The sequence below is a fragment of the Sander vitreus genome, chromosome 24 (genome assembly GCF_031162955.1).
Source record: "Sander vitreus isolate 19-12246 chromosome 24, sanVit1, whole genome shotgun sequence".
In the NCBI taxonomy this organism is placed as follows: domain Eukaryota; kingdom Metazoa; phylum Chordata; class Actinopteri; order Perciformes; family Percidae; genus Sander; species Sander vitreus.
The window spans coordinates 2809685-2828770 of record NC_135878.1 but is presented as its reverse complement, the minus strand read 5'-3'; the positions used below and the strand labels follow the sequence as shown (position 1 = coordinate 2828770).

The 19086-nt window shown below is 40.9% G+C and overlaps 1 protein-coding gene across 7 annotated transcripts in view; it reads right to left on the bottom strand.

Moving 5' to 3' along the window:
* Positions 1-19086, bottom strand: part of dock9b (dedicator of cytokinesis 9b) — a 56951-nt gene that overhangs the window by 10690 nt on the left and 27175 nt on the right. For 2 of the 7 annotated variants that reach the window (XM_078243670.1, XM_078243668.1), the window contains exons 5-43: positions 18924-18993; positions 18148-18243; positions 17220-17354; positions 16879-17053; positions 16483-16538; positions 15566-15640; positions 15266-15406; positions 14263-14607; positions 14089-14171; positions 13634-13756; positions 13462-13541; positions 12766-12953; positions 12134-12199; positions 11505-11597; positions 11115-11226; positions 10734-10852; positions 9841-9927; positions 9635-9724; positions 9386-9501; positions 8987-9056; positions 8757-8882; positions 7664-7735; positions 7420-7566; positions 7101-7184; positions 6868-6979; positions 6568-6746; positions 6101-6208; positions 5767-5878; positions 5289-5419; positions 4122-4236; positions 3960-4026; positions 3253-3300; positions 2631-2770; positions 1491-1606; positions 1261-1398; positions 861-1043; positions 603-716; positions 179-394; positions 21-78 (exon numbers count right to left, since the gene is read on the bottom strand). In XM_078243670.1, the coding sequence (XP_078099796.1) occupies positions 21-78; positions 179-394; positions 603-716; positions 861-1043; positions 1261-1398; positions 1491-1606; positions 2631-2770; positions 3253-3300; positions 3960-4026; positions 4122-4236; positions 5289-5419; positions 5767-5878; positions 6101-6208; positions 6568-6746; positions 6868-6979; positions 7101-7184; positions 7420-7566; positions 7664-7735; positions 8757-8882; positions 8987-9056; positions 9386-9501; positions 9635-9724; positions 9841-9927; positions 10734-10852; positions 11115-11226; positions 11505-11597; positions 12134-12199; positions 12766-12953; positions 13462-13541; positions 13634-13756; positions 14089-14171; positions 14263-14607; positions 15266-15406; positions 15566-15640; positions 16483-16538; positions 16879-17053; positions 17220-17354; positions 18148-18243; positions 18924-18993 (4586 nt within the window). Of the gene's footprint in view, positions 1-20; positions 79-178; positions 395-602; positions 717-860; positions 1044-1260; positions 1399-1490; positions 1607-2630; positions 2771-3252; positions 3301-3959; positions 4027-4121; positions 4237-4584; positions 5065-5288; positions 5420-5766; positions 5879-6100; positions 6209-6567; positions 6747-6867; positions 6980-7100; positions 7185-7419; positions 7567-7663; positions 7736-8756; positions 8883-8986; positions 9057-9385; positions 9502-9634; positions 9725-9840; positions 9928-10733; positions 10853-11114; positions 11227-11504; positions 11598-12133; positions 12200-12765; positions 12954-13461; positions 13542-13633; positions 13757-14088; positions 14172-14262; positions 14608-15265; positions 15407-15565; positions 15641-16482; positions 16539-16878; positions 17054-17219; positions 17355-18147; positions 18244-18923; positions 18994-19086 lie in introns of those variants that run through there. The other 5 variants (XM_078243671.1, XM_078243669.1, XM_078243674.1 and 2 more) reach the window with 3 other exon arrangements.

The window sequence follows — 19086 nt, the reverse complement described above, 5'->3', positions numbered from 1 at the left end:
GGACTGTATTCTCGACTCACCTTTCCTCCACAGGTACTCTGCTACCAGGGCAGCAACATGCACGTAACACATGGCGGCCTGGAGGTGAAGTAGACAAACAAAGTTACAGGTTAGCTCCCTGCAAGTCTGTCAACTAACTGAAATTTAAATTTAAAAAACAAAACAAAAAACTTTTTACCTCTGAAAGATTTCCGTTCTTGTTGTGGATGCGAGCCATGCTGTCCACCCAGGTCTTGCGGAGCTCGGGTGTGCTGGTGTAGGACTTGGCCAAGCTGTACTGGAGGTCTACCAGCATCTCCGGGTCGTTCTCGTGCTCCTTCATCTGTTCTGTCGCCATCAGCACTGTCCTGATGCGCTTTGTCAGGTCCTTCACATCGGAAGGAAATGCAGTGTGCTACAATGGTACAATAGCAACATTACTCAAATTAATATTCATAGTCTCGTGGTTTCAATTTATTTAATCATTTATTTCTGGTTTGTTGTTCTTCTGTGTGTTGAGCTGATGCAATAAGAAAATGTAAAGGTTATTACTGTAAACACAGTACATTAATGGCTTGATCAAGTGTGTCTCATCACACCGTGAGGCAGCGTCCACTCCTCACCTTGATGCTTTTGTCACTGTTGGCACAGTTGTTAATGATGGAGAGAGATTGCTGGAAACGGGTACCCCCGATGCCGATGACATCAGCAATCAGCTGACTGACAGCAATTACCACCTGGGTGAATAGAGAGGCGGAACAAACAAAAAATGTATATTACACTAAAGCATTACATACAAGAACACGGCTTTCATACTACATCAAAACAACTGTGCAAAGAGTAAAAACACCCATATCCACTCTCAAATAAGACACACATACCTGCAGGTGTGTTCGTACAAAAGACTTGCGTCCTGTATAGTCGAAGTTGCTTTTCATGAGGAAGTAGAGAAGATGGGCGGCGTCACTGCGGATCGAGCTCAGCTTGGAGTTACAGCACTTGAGGATTTCATAGCATAGAGAGGCACACATGTCGGCCCGGCCGTCAAAGAAGGTACAGGGGAACTGGAGGATACATGGGGAGAGACAGGATGGAGTGCATGACAAATGGAGTTTAGGTTTTAAGAGGATATTTAAAGATAAAATGGAGCTATCAAAAAACAGATAAAACAAATGTTCCATTTCCCTAGATAACCATGAATTTAAATCAACTGCCTTCAAAAAGTGTGATTTAATGGGATTGTTAAACAGAGGGTGAACCAAGAAAGAGAGACTCCGTCACCTTGTAGATGAAGGTCCTGATTGAGGTGAAGACCTGTTTGAGGGCGGCCTCAGACTGAGGGATCTGCAGGAAGCACAGATGGACCTGGAAAACTTTCTTCATCAGGGGGTTGTGACCGAGATCTGAATTCAGCTGAGTCTGAGGACACAGCAGATTGTAAGGGCCAACCCACCAGAATGGGATTAGGATGCTAAATGTCATGTCTATGTCTCACTATCAAAAGGAAATACCTTGAATCCCATGATGAAGATGCTGAGTGTGTCCAGCACACTCAGGCATACCTCTGTAGACACATTGGCCTCTAGGAGGCACTGGCTGCTTACATCTGCTTCCGTATGAGAGTACACTGCACACAAAGCATGTCATGGTCACCGTTAGAGATATCGCTTTATTAATTTATTTATTAACGAATACTTGGCACATCATCTGCTTGATTATGCTGTTAATCAGTTCCAATGACTAAATGAATGTGTGTACTTATTTCTGCTTGTTTATGGAAGGCGATAAGCTTGGTCATTGTTATTGTAATCTCGCATTGCCAGACCCTCCTCCACAGCGCTGCCGAGGAGGGTCTGGCTAGTCCACACAGCATTCCGGGATGCATTTCTTTAAACCAATCATTATTGTCTTGGGCGGAGCTAAGCCCCGGACACTGACGTTGACTCTGCAAAATAGCCTCGGGAAGGAACTTGTTTTGGTGGAACATGTGTACGTTCAAAAGTTGTTTTAGTCGTGCAACAGAAAACTCAGATTGGACAGATAGTCTAGCTAGCTGTCTGGATTTACCCTGCAGAGATCTGAGGAGCAGTTAACCATAGTCCTCAGAAATCCACCAGAGTTTAGAACGCCAACACAAAGAAAGGGGACGGTAACAGACATCCGGCCGAAAGTCAAAGAAAGAGGGACATCCGGTAGAATTTCCGGCGGTACCGAAACAATCTCCTAAGTGGAACGTCGTGGATATAGACTAGTAGGCAAAGATTAGTAAACGATTCATTAATTAAGAAACAAGTGGGAAATCAGGATAGGCTTGATAATGAACCGTTAATTAGTACTTCCTTAATAATTCCTAATGGAGGACTATATAGTAGACTGAACCAGCTGCTGAGCAGAAGGATGCTTATTTGCTATAAGTTCTTAACAGATTTATTGACATCTACCACCACTGTGAAACGTGAGTTCTGCTGATTGAAGCAGTGTGTGTGTGATGTCCGTGTACTTTGATTTGACTGAGTTATGACTGAGAAGAAGTAGTGTAATGTTTGCTGTGTCAGTTCTGGAGGGGGAAAATATATTTTACTGCAAAAATTGCTTTATTCATTTTCATTCCCACTATTTTCTCCTATACAAATCAGAACAGGAAGGCTTACTGTTGTTGAAGGTGTGAGCGTTCTCCAGAGTTCCCAGCTGCTGAAGGCGGGCATGCAAGATCCCCGCCCTGTTACGAGAAACGGGCAGAGTCAGAGACTTCCTGTCTGGAGCTACAGGCCCTGCCCCCTCCTGGCTCCTGCTGGCAGAAGACAAATACCATTATCCGTAGGCTTGGATGTCAGTTAAACTCACAAGACAGCAAGTACAGATCAGATGAACACAAATCAAATGAGAAGTGTCTCAGTGGTGAAAAAAGCAATAGAAAGAGACACAGCAGATGCATTAATTGCTAGAATGTAATGGGGTATTAAAAAACGGCAACATCATGCATTTAATTCAGCGAAGTGGAACAAAAATACAGCAATGTCTTACCCATGCAGGAGGGGCCTGGGGCCGCGATATTAACCACAAAACAACTTGCCAGCAGTGTTACAGAAGAGAGAACACACCAAAGAAAGGGGTTAAAAGATTCAGTAAGACTGCCGTTTGTAAGTCTGTGCACGGGGGCCAGTCATATTATTGCATAGATAATGAACATAATTAGTATCAGTTCAAGAATGAATTCATAAGTTCAGTGTGAAATGAGATATGTGACGTCATTTATTTCCTTGAACACCCTACCTGACGATGAATCTCTTCCCCATGTATCTAAACTGATGAAGGCAGACTCTGCAGGGCAAACAAGAAGAGAAGCTCAGTCAGAGAGCATTCAAGACCTTGCATTTACATCTAACTTTTAGGAACAGTAAGTTCATATGATAGTCAGAAATGACTATGCATAATATGTTCTATCAATAAACAAAGGTTAATAATCATACTTTATATATAGGCTGTTCAGTATGCACTTTATATTTTGAATGAGAGGCAAATTGTAAAGTGCTCTGTCCGGTAAGGTAGAGAGGCGCGATATAAATGCAGTCCATTTACCATTTTGCACAGCTTCCTACTTTCAGCAAAGAGAGAATGTGTATTTGAGCAGTATTAAATGACTTAGCTTAGCATAAAAAGTGAAAACAGGGAAATTGCTAGCCTGGCATTCAGTTTAATTTTTGGATTAACCCTCGTGTATCACTAGGGACATTTTTGGCTTTTTCAAAAGGTTAAGATTCTGAAAATGAATGCATATTTGATCTATTTCATAGAAAAGATTTAACTCAATGAAATAAATGTATATAATGGAATTTCTGACAAACATTTTTGGTCTCTAAGGACATCAGAGCAACTTTTTTAAAGGGATGCTGAACAAATTTGACCCATGTCTCACTCTCAACTGCACATTATAAATACATAAAATACATTATAAAAACGTTGTCTAGTTCTGTACTTACTCTATTAATGTAAAGAAGTCCATTAGTTCTGAGGGAGATGCTTTGTTCCAGTATGCAAAAAGGGCCTCTGAGGTGATGAAATGGTAAGAAAAGATTACTATGAAGCTGTTTATATGAACATGTGCCAAAATCCAGTACAATGACTCAGACAGGCAGTCTTACCCTCTGACATGCTCTTGAGGATATGCAGAAAGCCCATTAACAGGTTTTTGATCTCGTCCCGGTCCAATTTGTCACAGCGCAGCACACTGCTGCCTAGAGCCGAGACACACTGGTTCTGATGCACAGAAAGGAAGTCGCGAGAGACGGAACAAAGAAAAGAGAAAAAGTTTTAGACTGAAGAGATTAGAACTATCACTTAAACAACCCAAACTTCAGAGATGAGAAATGTCAAGTATCTTCCTTGGGTGGGGGGGGAAGAGTACGCAAGACAAGCACATTTGCTGCAGCAGCTCTGTGCTTTGAGATAACAGCAATTGCAGGTTTGAAGACACATTTCAAGTTACTTTACGGCATCTGAGGAAATAATTGAAAAGGGCTCAGGAGTCAGCTGTCAGCTCAACATCCACATTTCTAAAAGCACCCACACTCTTTGATGTGGGACACACAGAAGAGAAGAATTTTAAGAGGAACTTTGGGAGGATTTTGGACATATTGTACAGCTATCTGAGTACTGAATGTTTTGGTCTCTAAACTGGAATTCACTGACACAAAGAAGTACCGAAAAGCATCAGATGATCTGGTTTTATTGAATCATTACAAATCTGAAATTTGCTGTACAATTGTAACCAAAAGTCTCTGGTGAAGAGGTCACAAAGGCCAAACAGAATACTTGTTTAGGTATGTTTTCCTCAGGATTTCCATCCACCCTCTGGCCTGCAGCTTGTTTGTCATTATCACTGTCACTGTCATGCAGCAGGTCAGGCAAGGGCACCGAGAGGAGGGAGAAGTCCATGGTGACCCGCTTGGTCGCACGGTTCACGGGTGGGACTATGTCCTCAGGGTCCAGGGGGAGAGGGGGCACGTTGACTGAGTGCCTCCTGGTAAATCTCTCCTTTTGGTGGGGTTGGAAAGTTACAAAGCAAGGAGAAGGGGTGTGGGAGCTCTGGAGGAGGGGATGGGAAGAGAGTGAGGATGTCCAAGAGTGAAGATAAATCAAATGTATGGGAGAGCTTTGCAAAACTATATACCTTAACCCTTCGGTCATCAACATGGCACTACTTTCATTCACCGTTATTACATTTGGTCTCACAGACCAGGGCCTTGTATCACAAATCAAATTTTGCAAATGAAGTAGTCATTCAGCCTATGATTCAAGTATTGATCTACCTTCTCCAGGGAGTTAGTCTTGTCACTGCTCTTGTCCAGCAGGCTGTTTCCAGAGTCAGTGGAGACCAGAGAGCCTCTGGAGTCTGCATGGTGAACTGAGCTCATGTTGGGAGTAGAGCTGTGAGGTGAGGCTGCAGAGAGAGCACAAATACTCTGTTACATGTCAGAAGACGGGATAAATCTACAGCGTCCAAGTTCATTTACAGACGAGCATATACATTTGCTGCAAAGTTAAAAATTGCAAAAGCAAATGTTTTGTTTGTGGTCCACATGGAAAATGAGGCTGGACAAAATAAAAGGGATGTTAGCTTTAGGATGCTGAACTTTCAGCTTTATATTTAGGATTAAAGTAATAGCCCAAGTACAGTAGATCTTTGAGAGAACATTTTGCTCATTTTTAAGATTTACAAGAGCATTTCAGCTGCATTAGCTCGGACTATGCGCTTATCAACAGTAAGCTGGTGGAATGAGGATTTACCTGTTCCAGAGATGACTCCAAATACATCTTTGTGGAGAGTATTTTCTATGCAGTTCCCAGATTTCTGAGGGGTCACCATGGAGTTGGATGCCAGAGAATCCTCCCTGGCATTCTGGGACAGAAAGCAACAAAGTGAGCTGGTTTAGCTCAGCAACTACAAATCACAGTAAAATCATGTTTCAGCTGAAGAGAAAACACCAATATTGCCTTGAATTCATCTTAAGCTGACACATTAATTACTTGGGACGTAATTAATGTGTGAGAGGGCAGGTCTTGCTGGGATAAAACGGATAAAGCTGCTATTCCCTCTCCTACCACTAGGTGTCAGGCTTACATTGTGGTTGCTGAGAGGGGCGGACTCCTTAATGTCAAGTCTGTGGACGTTCTCCTGGAGCAGACCAAACAGAGGAAGGTAGAGGGTGGCAAGTCTGGCTTGCTGGCTCTGGAATGACACAGTAGGTGGTCATGAGTCAAGTAGCCACAAAACTGAGACACAAAAACTTTGCCAAATTAAAAATGTCTTTGGGTTGTGGTACAAGAATGTTCAAGGCTCTTTGTCATGTGCATAATATAACATAAGTAGTTGTTTGCAATGAAAATCTAAGGCCTCAGGCACCTCAAACAATGCTCATTAGCTTAAAAAAATTCACAAAACGCACAAGTAAAAGCAAAATCTGACTCTAAGACCAAAGACAAAATAGTGCGATGTTGAACCTATGTTGTAACAAACTGCTGTTTATTTTCATGTGTGCAGGGGGTGTTCGAAGCACAGTAAAGAAGGTCGACAGCTGTCAAACTCACTTTCGAAGCATAGCGGTCGTCAAACGTGTGTTTGATCATCAGCCCCTTGAGCACCTGGATGGCGATCTGACGAATCTCTCGAAACTCCTGAAGAGCAGCACCCACTTCCCTCAGCAGCAGCCCCACCAGGAAGTGGTTTCGACAGAAGTCATCAGTCAGAGAATAGTCCAGCTGAAGATCTGCAGCAGGCATCCATCAACAGAAATGATATCTCAAATTAAAGATTGAAATAGAAAATGATGCCGAGAATAAGCAGAATATGAATTGCACTCCGCCTAGACGAAAGTCACGTTAATCTACCTTGGAACCTTTGAATTCGGCCTTTTCCAAAGGGCATGGGCAGATTAAGAGGGACATAGTGCTCATGGTTGCAAACAACCCGTAGGAACTCAAACTTGAATTCATACAAAGTCTTGAAAGAATAAAAGAGAAAATATATTTTAGGGAAGCTTGTATGGCTTCAATTCAGCTTTAACCTCATACTTAATCACTTGAATAGAAACATTAAAGATGATAGCAGGAGGGTGTTTAACCTTTGGGTCTCCAGGCGTAAAACAGTTCATGTAGTTGTTGATCTGCTTGAATATGAAGCCTCGGTCCATGAAGGTGAAGCAGCGCTGAGTGAAAAGGTGAGTACAACATTATAAATCAGATGTAGTGATTTCTTTGGATTTAACTAAATCATTGTTTGAAATAATGTTGATCATTAAACAAACAAACAATCTGCTGTGAGAATTATTTAAACATATCTCTACAGTCCTTGACATTTCCATGTTTATCCAAAACCAAAGGGCAATTTGTCATATTCATCTACATATGAAAATGGCTATAGGGCATTGGGAGAGTGCCAACCTTGATGAAAACTGCCAGGCTGTGATTGGCATTGCGAGCCGCATCCAGGTTGTCCTTGTATTTCTGGGTGATGTGTGGCATCAGCATATTCACCAGGGTCTCCACTGCATGGTAGAAAGACGCTGAAAAACGCTGGTTCCTGGAGAGCTGGACAAGAGAAACGAAAAAGAAAACAGGGAGAGGATTTAGGTTTGGAGAAATGAGGTTAAAAAAAAAATGAAGAGAAGATTAAAACAAGACCTACCTTGACCTTCCCACTTTCTATGAGATAATGAGCCATTGATTTCACCAGAGCTTCAAAGAAGTACCACGAGTACTGCAACACAAACACAGAGTCAAGGCAAGGAAAACTACCACCCTAAATGTGAATTCATTTATAACATGCTAACATTTTAATGAACCTCTATTGAAAAAGGTATTTTGTAGGAAAATGTATCAATTCTACAGAAACCATGAGAGAGAAAAACAAAGTGAGGAAAAACCAAAAAATGTCTGGTCCATTTCCTGAGTCTGTTCTAAATAGTTTCTCTGTTTAGGATTTAAGGACAGATTAAAAATAAATAAGGTTATGCCAGGAAAATCTCTCTCTGAATTTATTTTGTCATATCAGTATCATAAATGTTTGTTGTTGTAATACTCATTTTGGCCACAAGAGGCTGACGTGCACTACTACCCCCATGTTCTAAATTTCTCCATGCAATCTAAATGCAAGGTACATATAGTATAGCAAGTTATGCATCATAACTGTTATGTCGTTCTTTTAGCTAGAAATCTATTTTAATTGAATGTGCCGTTATAGTCCTATTTAGAACAAGCTAAACTATTTCCCCACCTGTTTCACAGACAAAATGTAGAACATAGAAAGATTATCCTGGCAAAACCTTTTTTCTCCTGTTTTTCAGTCATAAACACAAGAGAAAACTATTGAGCTCAGACTTGGCTCAGAAAATGGATCACCAGAATTATTTCTCACTTGCCTCCGAGGGCTACACGTTTGTCAAAACTGAGTTTAGAATCAGACGTATTGACTTCTGTTTTATCATAAATATTAAGCCATATAAATGTATAATACAATTTGAAGTAACTACAAAACTAAACCAAGTCATCAGCTCAAGCGAGAAAGCTATACACAAAGTAAAAGTCAGCAATAGCCACAGCCAGCCTTTGCACAGGCTAAGTTGATTGCTTTTATCTGTAATTGAAAAATATATTTAATGATATTTAAGGTATCATTTATAGTCTATACCAATGATTCCCTGCGGGTGTAAAATAATCTGCCTAAAATTGAATGCTTAAAATGAAAGCATTACATCCTTTAGTGAGGTAATAGTTATTACCTTCAGGAGCTTGTTGCTAGTCAGGAAGTCAGTGGATGGCTTGAGAATGGCCGTCATAGCTTTAGCCAGCTCCTCATGAACCGTTTTTACATTGGTGGAGGAATAAGGCTCTGGCTTAAACACAAACTGAGAGTAGAGATTGGGGAGGGGGAATCAGATTGTATCAATTTACTTTCTACAGAAACATACAAATATTTTTTCAGCATAAATATAGTGAGAAAAGACTGTACCTTGATATAAGATCTCAAGTAATGTTCAAGCCCTTCTTCATGGCACTGTGCTACAACATGAACCATCACCCTAAAGAAAAAACAGATAAAAGAAATATAAAACAAGAAAGAAGGCACAAAGGCTGGCTAGAAGCAACAATCTAAGATAGGAATTCACACCTCATTTTCACACTGCCTACAGAGCTTCAAAGACTAGTCACACACACACAACAGATAAAAGACACATACATGGAGTGTGCTAGACATTGGTGAGTGTCTAATGAGAAAAGGGATTCAGGCTGTTAAAGAGAAACAGGGGAATGCACTTTGGATTGAGAACCAGATGAAAGTGCTGTTACTATAATTTTCTACGCACAAATTTAAAAGAGACCAAAAATATTGCCGTAACACATAGCTTGCCTGGTCACGTTGACAGCCACATCCTCATGTGTGGCTCTGGTTAGAACGCAGAACAGCTGGTTGAGGATGGTGGGCAGAAAGTTGACCATCACATGACCCTCCATCGCATGGAGACTCTAAGGGAGGGGAGGAAGTAAGAAGAGAATGAATGATAGATGCAAGATTACAAGATCGTATTTGATGAGGCATGAACAAAAGGGTGTGTTCCTGTGTTTTCCTTGAGGCATTCGAAATTAAAGCCCAGAATACCTTCAGGTATTTCACCAGCTCTCCCTCTGAAGCTTGTTCTGACATCTCCATGATTTGACAGTGGTGGAAGAAGTTTTGCAAGTGCTGATCCTAAAAGATCACATTTTATTTGAAGACATTTTATTAGCATTTTAAAGTAAATTGAGATTATGTTTGTATCCAAGGACAATGAGCAGGCAGTGTTAATGTATATAATGTGTAAATACCTGAGTGTAAACTGTGGAAACAAGATGAGTTGAGACTTTGAACAGGGGTTTTCCTCCGTCCACCCATTTGATCTCCGAGCCAGAGTTCTACAATGACAAATGGGCAACAATTATTGCATTGGATATTGAATAAAAACTGCATGGTGTGGATTTATAGAAGCATGTCTAAATGTTAATGCATAGACATAATTGACAAATCAGTTTTTTGTAAAATAAGAGGACAAACTGTTTTGCCATATGGCTGCAGTGTTCTACAAAACAAATTAGGATTTTTTAAACTAGAGTTCTTATGAAAGATTGGCCAGTTTGTGGGTTTATTTTTTAACAGATGTCCTACCAAACAACTGACTTTATAGGCTCAATCATTTTAAGAAAGACACTTACACAAGCAGTTACATTTGAAATTAGCACTAAGCATTATGCACAATGAGCCACTTTTGTGTACATATTAATTCAATCTACACTAAACCCATTAGCCCTGTATCAAAGAAACACCGAAGGGTCCTAATGGTGAGATAGATTACATTTTAATGCTGATCAGATTTCACAGGCATTTCATGTAAAAGCCATTTAAAGCTCTGCAAGGTCTCAATCCAATCACAGCTAAGATCTTTAACCATTAACCACAAACTGCATCAGAAAATCCCATCTTTAAAACCATTTGGGATAATTGTTGAGGGCAATACAGGGAAATACTTTGACTTTGGGTCTAAAGCACATACATCCTTTACTTAAACAGAATATTGGACTATATGACTTGCCATAAACAAGATGATACCTAGACTCATGACTTTTAGTGCATGCTAGGGCTGCACGATATGAGGAAAATATCTAATTGCAATTAATTGTGCAGCCCTAGTGCATGCCAATTTCATCAGATGTTATTTTTTTACCTTGTTGACACCATCCTGGGAGCCGAGGTACCCGGCAGGCAGATTGGCGGCCACAGGCAGCAGCTGTTCATTCATGATGACTCTGCCATCCCTTAGCAGAGGCAGCCATGCTGAACCCACTGTGTGCAAAGCAGGTACATTTGTGAAGTAGTGGTAATACTGGGGAGGCTGCAGCATGAAGATCACAATTTCAAATATCTCCAGCTACTGGGGAGACTCATAAAAACTACCATTACACTGGGTAAAGTATGCCAGTATCAAACTGCGTTGTCCCACATTATGGACGCCAGATATTTACATGAACTCATTGCATTGTTTGTTAAAATCCCCGCTGGTGTTTTTATTCAGAGGGGGGAGACATGACTGAAAGCTGCAGCCTACCTGGAGTCTCCACCAGGTCTTTCTTCTTGCTGTTGCTGTCACAGCTAACATGATAGAATGTGAAGAGAAGGTGATGCTTCTCATGCAGCTGTGTAGGCAGCTCTATCTTTATCTGAAGGTGAGAAAAACAGATTCCTGGGGTTGGTTCCCTAATACAAAAGGTCGCTTTGTTCAGGAAAATCAAAGTGAAAATTGCCAACGGAGCATTTCCAGTGAGAATTTAATGTTGACTTGAAATGTACCGAAACTTGATGAACACACTGCTTTCAAAAAATATATATGTCATTGAGCATATCTGACTCTCTCCACTGATTGATTTTAGCCATTATAAGCATACTACAGAATGCATGATATTAATAAAACTGATGAGTAACATGAGCACAGACATACCTCATCATAGAACTCTGGGTTCTGCTGATGGTGCAAGACAGCTGCATATGCCTGCTTAGTGAATAGAGGACCTCCCGGATGACCATAGATGCACTGCATTAGATTACAAAGGTAGGAGATAATCAAACATGACAGAGAGAGAGAGATGAGTCAGCATGCACTCTAATCTCAAACATAGTCATCACAATATGGTTTAATGTATAAAGTGCTATTTTGGTTTGGCTACGAAGTCCAAAGTCAAGACCACAAGTCAAGAACAAGTCTAAAGTCAAGAACAAGTCTAAAGTCAAGACAAAACTCAAGACCAACAAGTCCAAAGTCAAGAAAAACAAGTCTAAAGCGAAGTCCCAAGTCCAGACCAACGAGTCCCAAGTCAAGACCAGCAAGTTCAAAGTGAAGTCCCTTAACCAAGACTAAAGGTCCCAAATTGAGATCCAAATAAAGACCAACAAGTCCAAAGTCTTTTGCAAGTCTTTTTTGTCAAATCAAAAGTCAGAAGTCTAATATGAGTTCATGCCACGTGATTCGAGTCCACACATCTGTTGGTTTTTAGATTCTGCGGGGGCAAAGAGCTGAAATGATAACTGTGTTCAGCATTTTCTGATGTACAGTATGTGATGTAAACACACCTTCACCGACTGGGCTTCATCCTCATCAGAATCCTTGAATTCAATGCAAACTGCAATATTCCTCGCCTAGAGAGGGGAAACAAAAGTTAAAAACCAGTTCCAAGATATCCCCGTTGGCCTAGAACCAATTCTTGCCAGACACTTTCTTTACTGTGCCTCTCTCTATAAAGAGGGGGAAAATATTTTAGGCAAAGGATTGCCAGCTCTTATTTAAAATAAAAGGGCAGAGAGATGGATGGAGGAGAGAAGGCAGGTTGTTTTCCTACACGGAGCTGTCAGTAAAAATACCAACCCTGTATTAATCAGAAGCTGCTGCTCTGTAAGGATAATTCTAGCCAGCTCTGCTGCTTGGCTGAACAAGCCTGAGGCAGTTGCCAGTTGTTTCATAGGGTAAACAGGAGCACAATATGATGATGATAAGAGAATGCTAGCCAAGCAAAAGCATCACTTTCCAAAACGGATAAGTCGTATGTTTTGGAATGATTTTATGTTGCATGCAAAGGGCAAAATACTGATTCAGCAGATCATCTTACCAGCAACAGAAAGGCTCAGAATTAAAAAAGTCCCCTATTTCCTCTTGTTCAAGACGGTGTTTACATTAAGTTCAATGTATTCCTATGTTCCATACTTACCTTAGCAAAGCATTTCTGTCCGTCATATTTGAGGTGTTTTGGGTACACATAGAGGTGGTTTTTATAGATGGTGAATGGTTGGGAGCACTTAGCGATGCAAGGTACAAACTCCTCCACCTCCAGAAGAGCGCCTTCAGGCCCATTGCCTTCAAAGTTCCTCACAGGGATGTAGGAGGAAGTGACACAATCTGCAGGCAGGAAACGAGAGGAGTCACTGGGTTCAAAGGTTAATGTCTGATGACTGTAAATAGACAATTTAAAGTAGAGATGGCCCGATACCATTTTTTGCTTCCCGATACCGATTCTGATACCTGAACTTGCGTATCGGCCAATACCGAGTACTGATCCGATACCAGTGTGTCATATAGTTGATTATGTTTTAACAACTGTATACTACTATCCCTGTATGGATGTGATATGATTTCTATCTTTGTTGTCGGTCCGGCTCAGGTTAAACTCTTTGTGAAACATGAACAAACAAACAATGAACGCCCCAGAACTTTCTTTTATTCTGCAGTTTGACAGTCTGTTACAATAGAAAAAGAACAAACTACTTTTAACGTAGATTTTATTTAGGGCTTTATTACGTGGTATCAGATCGCTGCGTTAACTCCAGTACTTACCGATACCAGCGTTTTAGGCAGTATCGGAGCATCTCTAATTTAAAGTGATTTTGTAAATATTTGGAGGGTTTACTGGTTACATCCGGGGCCACGCTGTCAATAGTTACATCTAAGTTCCCTAAGAGCACAGGGAGTTTGGCCATTTTTTCTGGTCTGTTGGGAAAGCAGACATAGAAACCGCAATTACAAAAATGTATCAAAACCAGTTATAGTGATATATTTAAAAGATGAGGGAAAAAGCATACTTTCTGAAGTCAGTCAGCAGTTTGAACATGTCCTCGTCTGACAGCTTGCTGCTGTCCTGTCTGTAAAGAGCAGAGAAGCGAGCGCTTTTGTCCAAACTTCCTGATGCATCTTTGAACACAGGCCTGCAGAGACAGAAAAAAAAAAAAAAATTCATTGAATCTACTGGAGAAAGAGCACATTTCAGTTCTACACCAGTGGTTTAAAGATTTCTGTCTCAGAGGCCCGCTGACTTTCATTTGACAGTTTCCACAGTTCTTTTTGCAGCATCCTAAATCGGAATCACTATATATATTATGGCACAAGATAATAAGTCCCCTTGATTTTTAGAAGCTAAAAAGGTTTTCCTTAAATGCAAGAAATCACAAGTCATAGCCCTTTCTTCCCGTTCATTCTCTGTCATGCTGCAGTGGGATTAAATTCCTTTGTGTTTTTTTTGAAGGGGAGGTCTTCATACCTGGCAGCCCAGGCAAAAGGCATCCTGTACTGTCCCAGTCTGCTGCAGGCTGTCTTCGCATTCTTCAGCACCTTTTGTGCCATCTACAGAAAACAGGGGAATTTATTTTACAATTTAATTATTTGAGATGACTTGAGCACACTAAATACAGCCACGTCCTCGTCATCTCTGCACCTTGGCGGAGTCTGAACTCTTCATGTAGGGTTCAGTGCAGTGGGTGATCCCCCCCTGCAGGACCTTCTCAATCCTGGCCACTAGGAAGATCTCTGGATGGGGGCATGTGACTGAGAACACCCCTTGTCTGGGGTACTGGAGAGCACCCACTGGGAGCCCACTGCCCTGCCTGGGGCCAGCCAGGGGACCATCACAACTACCATTGATGTGCAAGTCTTGTCTGCTACTAGAGCCTGATGTCATTTTTCGGACCAAAGGGTGGTTGAGATCCACGTGGAAGTCGGCCGAGATCTTTCTACCGTTCTGGACGTCAAAAAGGGACAAGACCACATAGAAAGGCTCCACCTTTGATGAAAGAGATGAAGGGAAATATTTGTGTGATGAAAAATTAAACAGTTTAAAAAAAAGAAAGTAACCTAATGCACTTCTCATTTTCCAGCAAGTCAAAATGTGCCATTGAGGTAATTCATCTTTCCATTCACTCTTTCCACCATGCATTTCCATTACTCAAATGTGTGTGTGTGTGTGTGTGTGTGTGTGTGTGTGTGTGTGTGTGTGTGTGTGTGTGTGTGTGTGTTTCCTAAGTAGCAGAGCTAATAGCTGTGGTTTCCCAGCTGAGTGCCGAGTGTAAAAGGAGGAGTCCTCCTACAGAGACAGAGACCTTGGAGAGTGACAGCAGGAAACCAGCCTAGTCCTGGTGCGAATTCATGGTGGGAAGCCCAGACTGGTTGCCATGGTAACGGCCATTCCTCATGCCAACACCACCAGTTTTGATGGAGGCCAGCCAAGAGGGCCATATGAAGTGTCTGTAATCATAACTGATTCGGACCTCGCCCTCGTTTGATAAAGGACATTTCCTCAAATTCCGCTGGAAGCATGTTTTTGTACTTGCAAATACATGTACATTCATAGAAGTGTGATTTCTATGTCAAGAAGAGTGCGGGTTGTAATTAACACCTTCAACTATAACTGTTGTTTTTTTTTTTTTTTTTTTGAAACATACATTAGTTGTTGGACCCTCTTCATTCTCTGCAACACAGCCCTGCAGGTTGAAAGACAGGTCATGACAGCTGACCAGGACTCTCTTCCCGAACTTCTCTTCAAACTGCCGCACGTCTGGCTCAATGCCAGAGAAGTCCAGTTTCTGTGGAAACAGGAGACGTTAGAAGCCTTAAATTGCCCCAGCACAAACTTTTGGTCATGAAATAGATAAACTGACTGTGGTGCTAGTTAGTATTTAAACACTACTTTAAACAATGCACAAAATGCGCAGGGCTTTGTAGTCAGGTATTATCTTCATCACCTGTGTGTCAGGGTCCAGAGTGAACAGTTTCAGACGAGCTTCACTCCTCATTTTAGACTCAATATCTCTGGCAGTCTGTTAAACAAAGCATAACAATTATTTAACATTAACAGCTTGTTATTAAAAGAAAGTGGAATTAAATCTATCATGCTGTCCATATCAGAGGCCTGGTTTAGATATACAGTATCAAACTGAATGGAGGAATGAACAATGTAGTCAGGAAATCCAAGGACAGTGTATTCAGTGTGGTCAGTGCAATGTAAATTCACATTGCCTTTGCAAAGTCCAAGTCTGCACGCATTTTCTTTATCAGAACAGCGGCTGGAAACCATGTTGATGAGAACTGTGAGAGTCAAATACATTTAAGTTGTGGGATGGAAAATCAAAACAATGAGCTGAAAGGTGCTAAAACACCCAGTAGAGCTGAGAGGAATTGGGTGATAATTATCTGTAGGTTTGTCACTTCAAGCAACCTCTTTCACATGATACTTGAGTCATTTGATCCATTTTTGATTATTATAAAAAAAAACTTGATTCTCTATATGTTGACTTTGTAAATACAGCAAATCAGACTATGCCTTTAAAAGTTTGTTTTCAGACTGCCACGTTCCACTGTTTAGCACCAGTGTTGGCATCATCTGGCCTCTGCATAAGGAGGCCATACACACTTTACCAGATGTTTGCTTGGCTAGCACCAACAGGAAACCTGGTTGCAGTAAATACAGCTGTTTAGCAATTCCACTCAAAGCAAAGCTGTTACAGTTCAGACTGCTTCCAAGTGAGGATCGTTGTGGCACCTTCAGACATTCGTAGCACTTCAGTCTACAGTATGTGGAGTAATCCATATGGTGTGGCTTGTTGTATGGTTAAACAGAGGTGAGCATTGTTTTAACATGTTAAAAAAAGAAAAAGCCTACCTGAAAGCCGTCTTGAAAACTTCCTGAGGAGAGGTCCGTTTTTCCATGATCTTCATCTGTTGGAAAGATCAACGTTAACTCTGTTAGCTGATGCAATTATATAAAATCATAATGTGTTGGTCTCTGCCTCTGAGGAGGGAAATATTACATAAGAAAAATATATTTATAATAAAGTTGTTTATCAGAAACATCCTAGAGATTATTATTCTATAGTCATTATTCCATAGGCTACAGGCGAATTAAAGAAGCCAAGTGCAGCAAGCATCAAGAGATATGGAGACAAACAAATGCAGACACAAACCCTGTAAGGCAGGCAAATAAGTACATGCAGTCATAATTAAGCTGATAAAACAGACAAGATGTCAAAGCAATAAAATAAAGTGCACAAAAACACACCGTCATGCAGGTCTCCGTTCCTCTTCTCCTGCATGGCCTGTTCAAAGCTGCTGTGGAGAATCTTGTTGAGGGTGCCGATCCACTCCTCCATCTCTGCTTCGCTTTCTGCAGCCAGCAGGAACGTGCTCTTATCCTGCATCTTCAGCTCAAAGGCAAACCGACGCACTTTGCTGTTCTGAAAGAACACAAATGCTAACATTAATTTCATACAGTCCATTATTATTATCATCATAGGCCTCTAGAGGTCCCTTTTCTACAAGAGGCTTAAAGAATGCACACTTTTTCTAAATTCATATTTTGGGGCAGTGGTTTTAAAAGCCCCAGTGCATACGATCGTTTACCTGAACAACCCCCATGCATGAGTCAAGGAAGATGGTTCCTTTGGGTTCCTTGGAGGTGTTCTCGTCCTTGTAGAAGTTGAGATTGTAGGATCCATCTCCCAGCTGGGCCAGATGGAAGTACCTCCTCTTGAAGGACTAGAGGATGAAATTAGAGAACTTTAACATCCCAAATGGCCTCTTTTTCTTTAAAAATAATGGAGATGGGGCATGGGAAAGCTCAAGGGTAAAATGATAAAGTACGACAAGTAATGGGCTACCGTAAGCAATGGCTAATTTGATTTCCACGTGCAGAGAGAAAAAGAAATTGACAGGAGAAAGTCCAAGATTTGTATTTACCTAACATTGAAAGTTATGACAGAGAAAACACTTTTGCGAATATTGTCAACACGCTTACTATTTTTTGTATCCAGAACGACCAATCCAATTTGATCAAAAGAGAACGAATGATAGATCTTAGTTTTCTGCATGATTGATGACTGACTGATTGAGGAAAAAAGACTAAGCAGACCAAGTATTACACAATGGGAAAGCAGTCTTGTTAAAAAAAATATTTATATATTAAGAGGACACTGTAGATAGATTGATGGATGATCAAGAGGAGCAGGAATACATTCTCCTTGGTGTACACATCACAGAGCTGTGTGAGCTCTCAAGACAATAATTATGTCAAGTTAATGCATTTTATTTATTTCATCTTTTACGCTCCTCCACAGCTACAGAAAACATACAACTGTTTTTCACAAGCTTAGTAGTACTCCTCTTGCTGAGTTACTTCATGTGTACAATCAGTGGAGTGACACTTTAACCACATTGCCTAAAAAGTGTATTTACATCAATATCAACATTGCTAAAGTCACTACTAACACTATTAGAAGGGGCTGTGAAAGGCTGTGCCGCCTTTAGTGGTTAAAGCTGTTACCGTACCCACCCGCATAGTAACACTGATCGCACTGTTCATGTTGCCTTTGTACAGCCAGCCATGTTTAGACACTCCTCCCTTCTGAGATCCGAGGGAGGCTGTGTCCTGCAAGAGGAGGTGCAGAGAACACACACATTAGCATGTGTATTTTACACTTAAATGAAACTAAACACAGATGAGAATTACATACAGTACATGTATGTCTGTATGCGTCTCCCTCTCCTCCATTAATGGATAAAACATACATGCTCTCACATAAATTTCATTGCACACTGTAAGGTTGAAAATCTGCTGACTGCCCACATTGACGGTCTGTTCAGAAGAATGCTCTTCATTAAAAGCAACATTTAGATCAACACCGCACTTTTTTAATCTCTGGGGATTTCAGCTGTGACAGTGTGTCCATTAAAGGTCACTGGTGTTTCGTTAAATCAATGCTTGAGGTGAGGTAATTGTTTGGAGGAGATATGCCCTTAAAATGCTACTAATGTCATGAAGATGTCTGCTATTCTGGGAAACGGTGAAGGCTTAGAACATTAAACAAAAGATCCAAAGGTTGCCTTGTTATAAAGGAGTGAAATTAAATAAATGAATACAATGTTGTGCAATAAATTCAATAGTTCGCGCTCTATTGCATTCCCTTGTAATCAAGTTTCTGTTTAAACAGGGTTTGTTGAGGCCTAGAGAAAGGTTAAACTTATTTCAGAAGTGAATTGTGAGAAGACTATGGGACAGACGTGTTCCCTAAATAAAGAGGAGAAAAAGATTTGGATTGATGGACTCACCTCATCTTTTTCTACATCTTCATCCACCTCAAACAGGTGAGCTGCCAGTTTCTCAGGTCTCAACACCTTACTGAAAGTACAGGAAAAAGATAATTGCTTGCTCACTTAGTTCAACTTCAGTTTACTTAAAAGAACATATCACCCAAGGACTTACATGTACTGC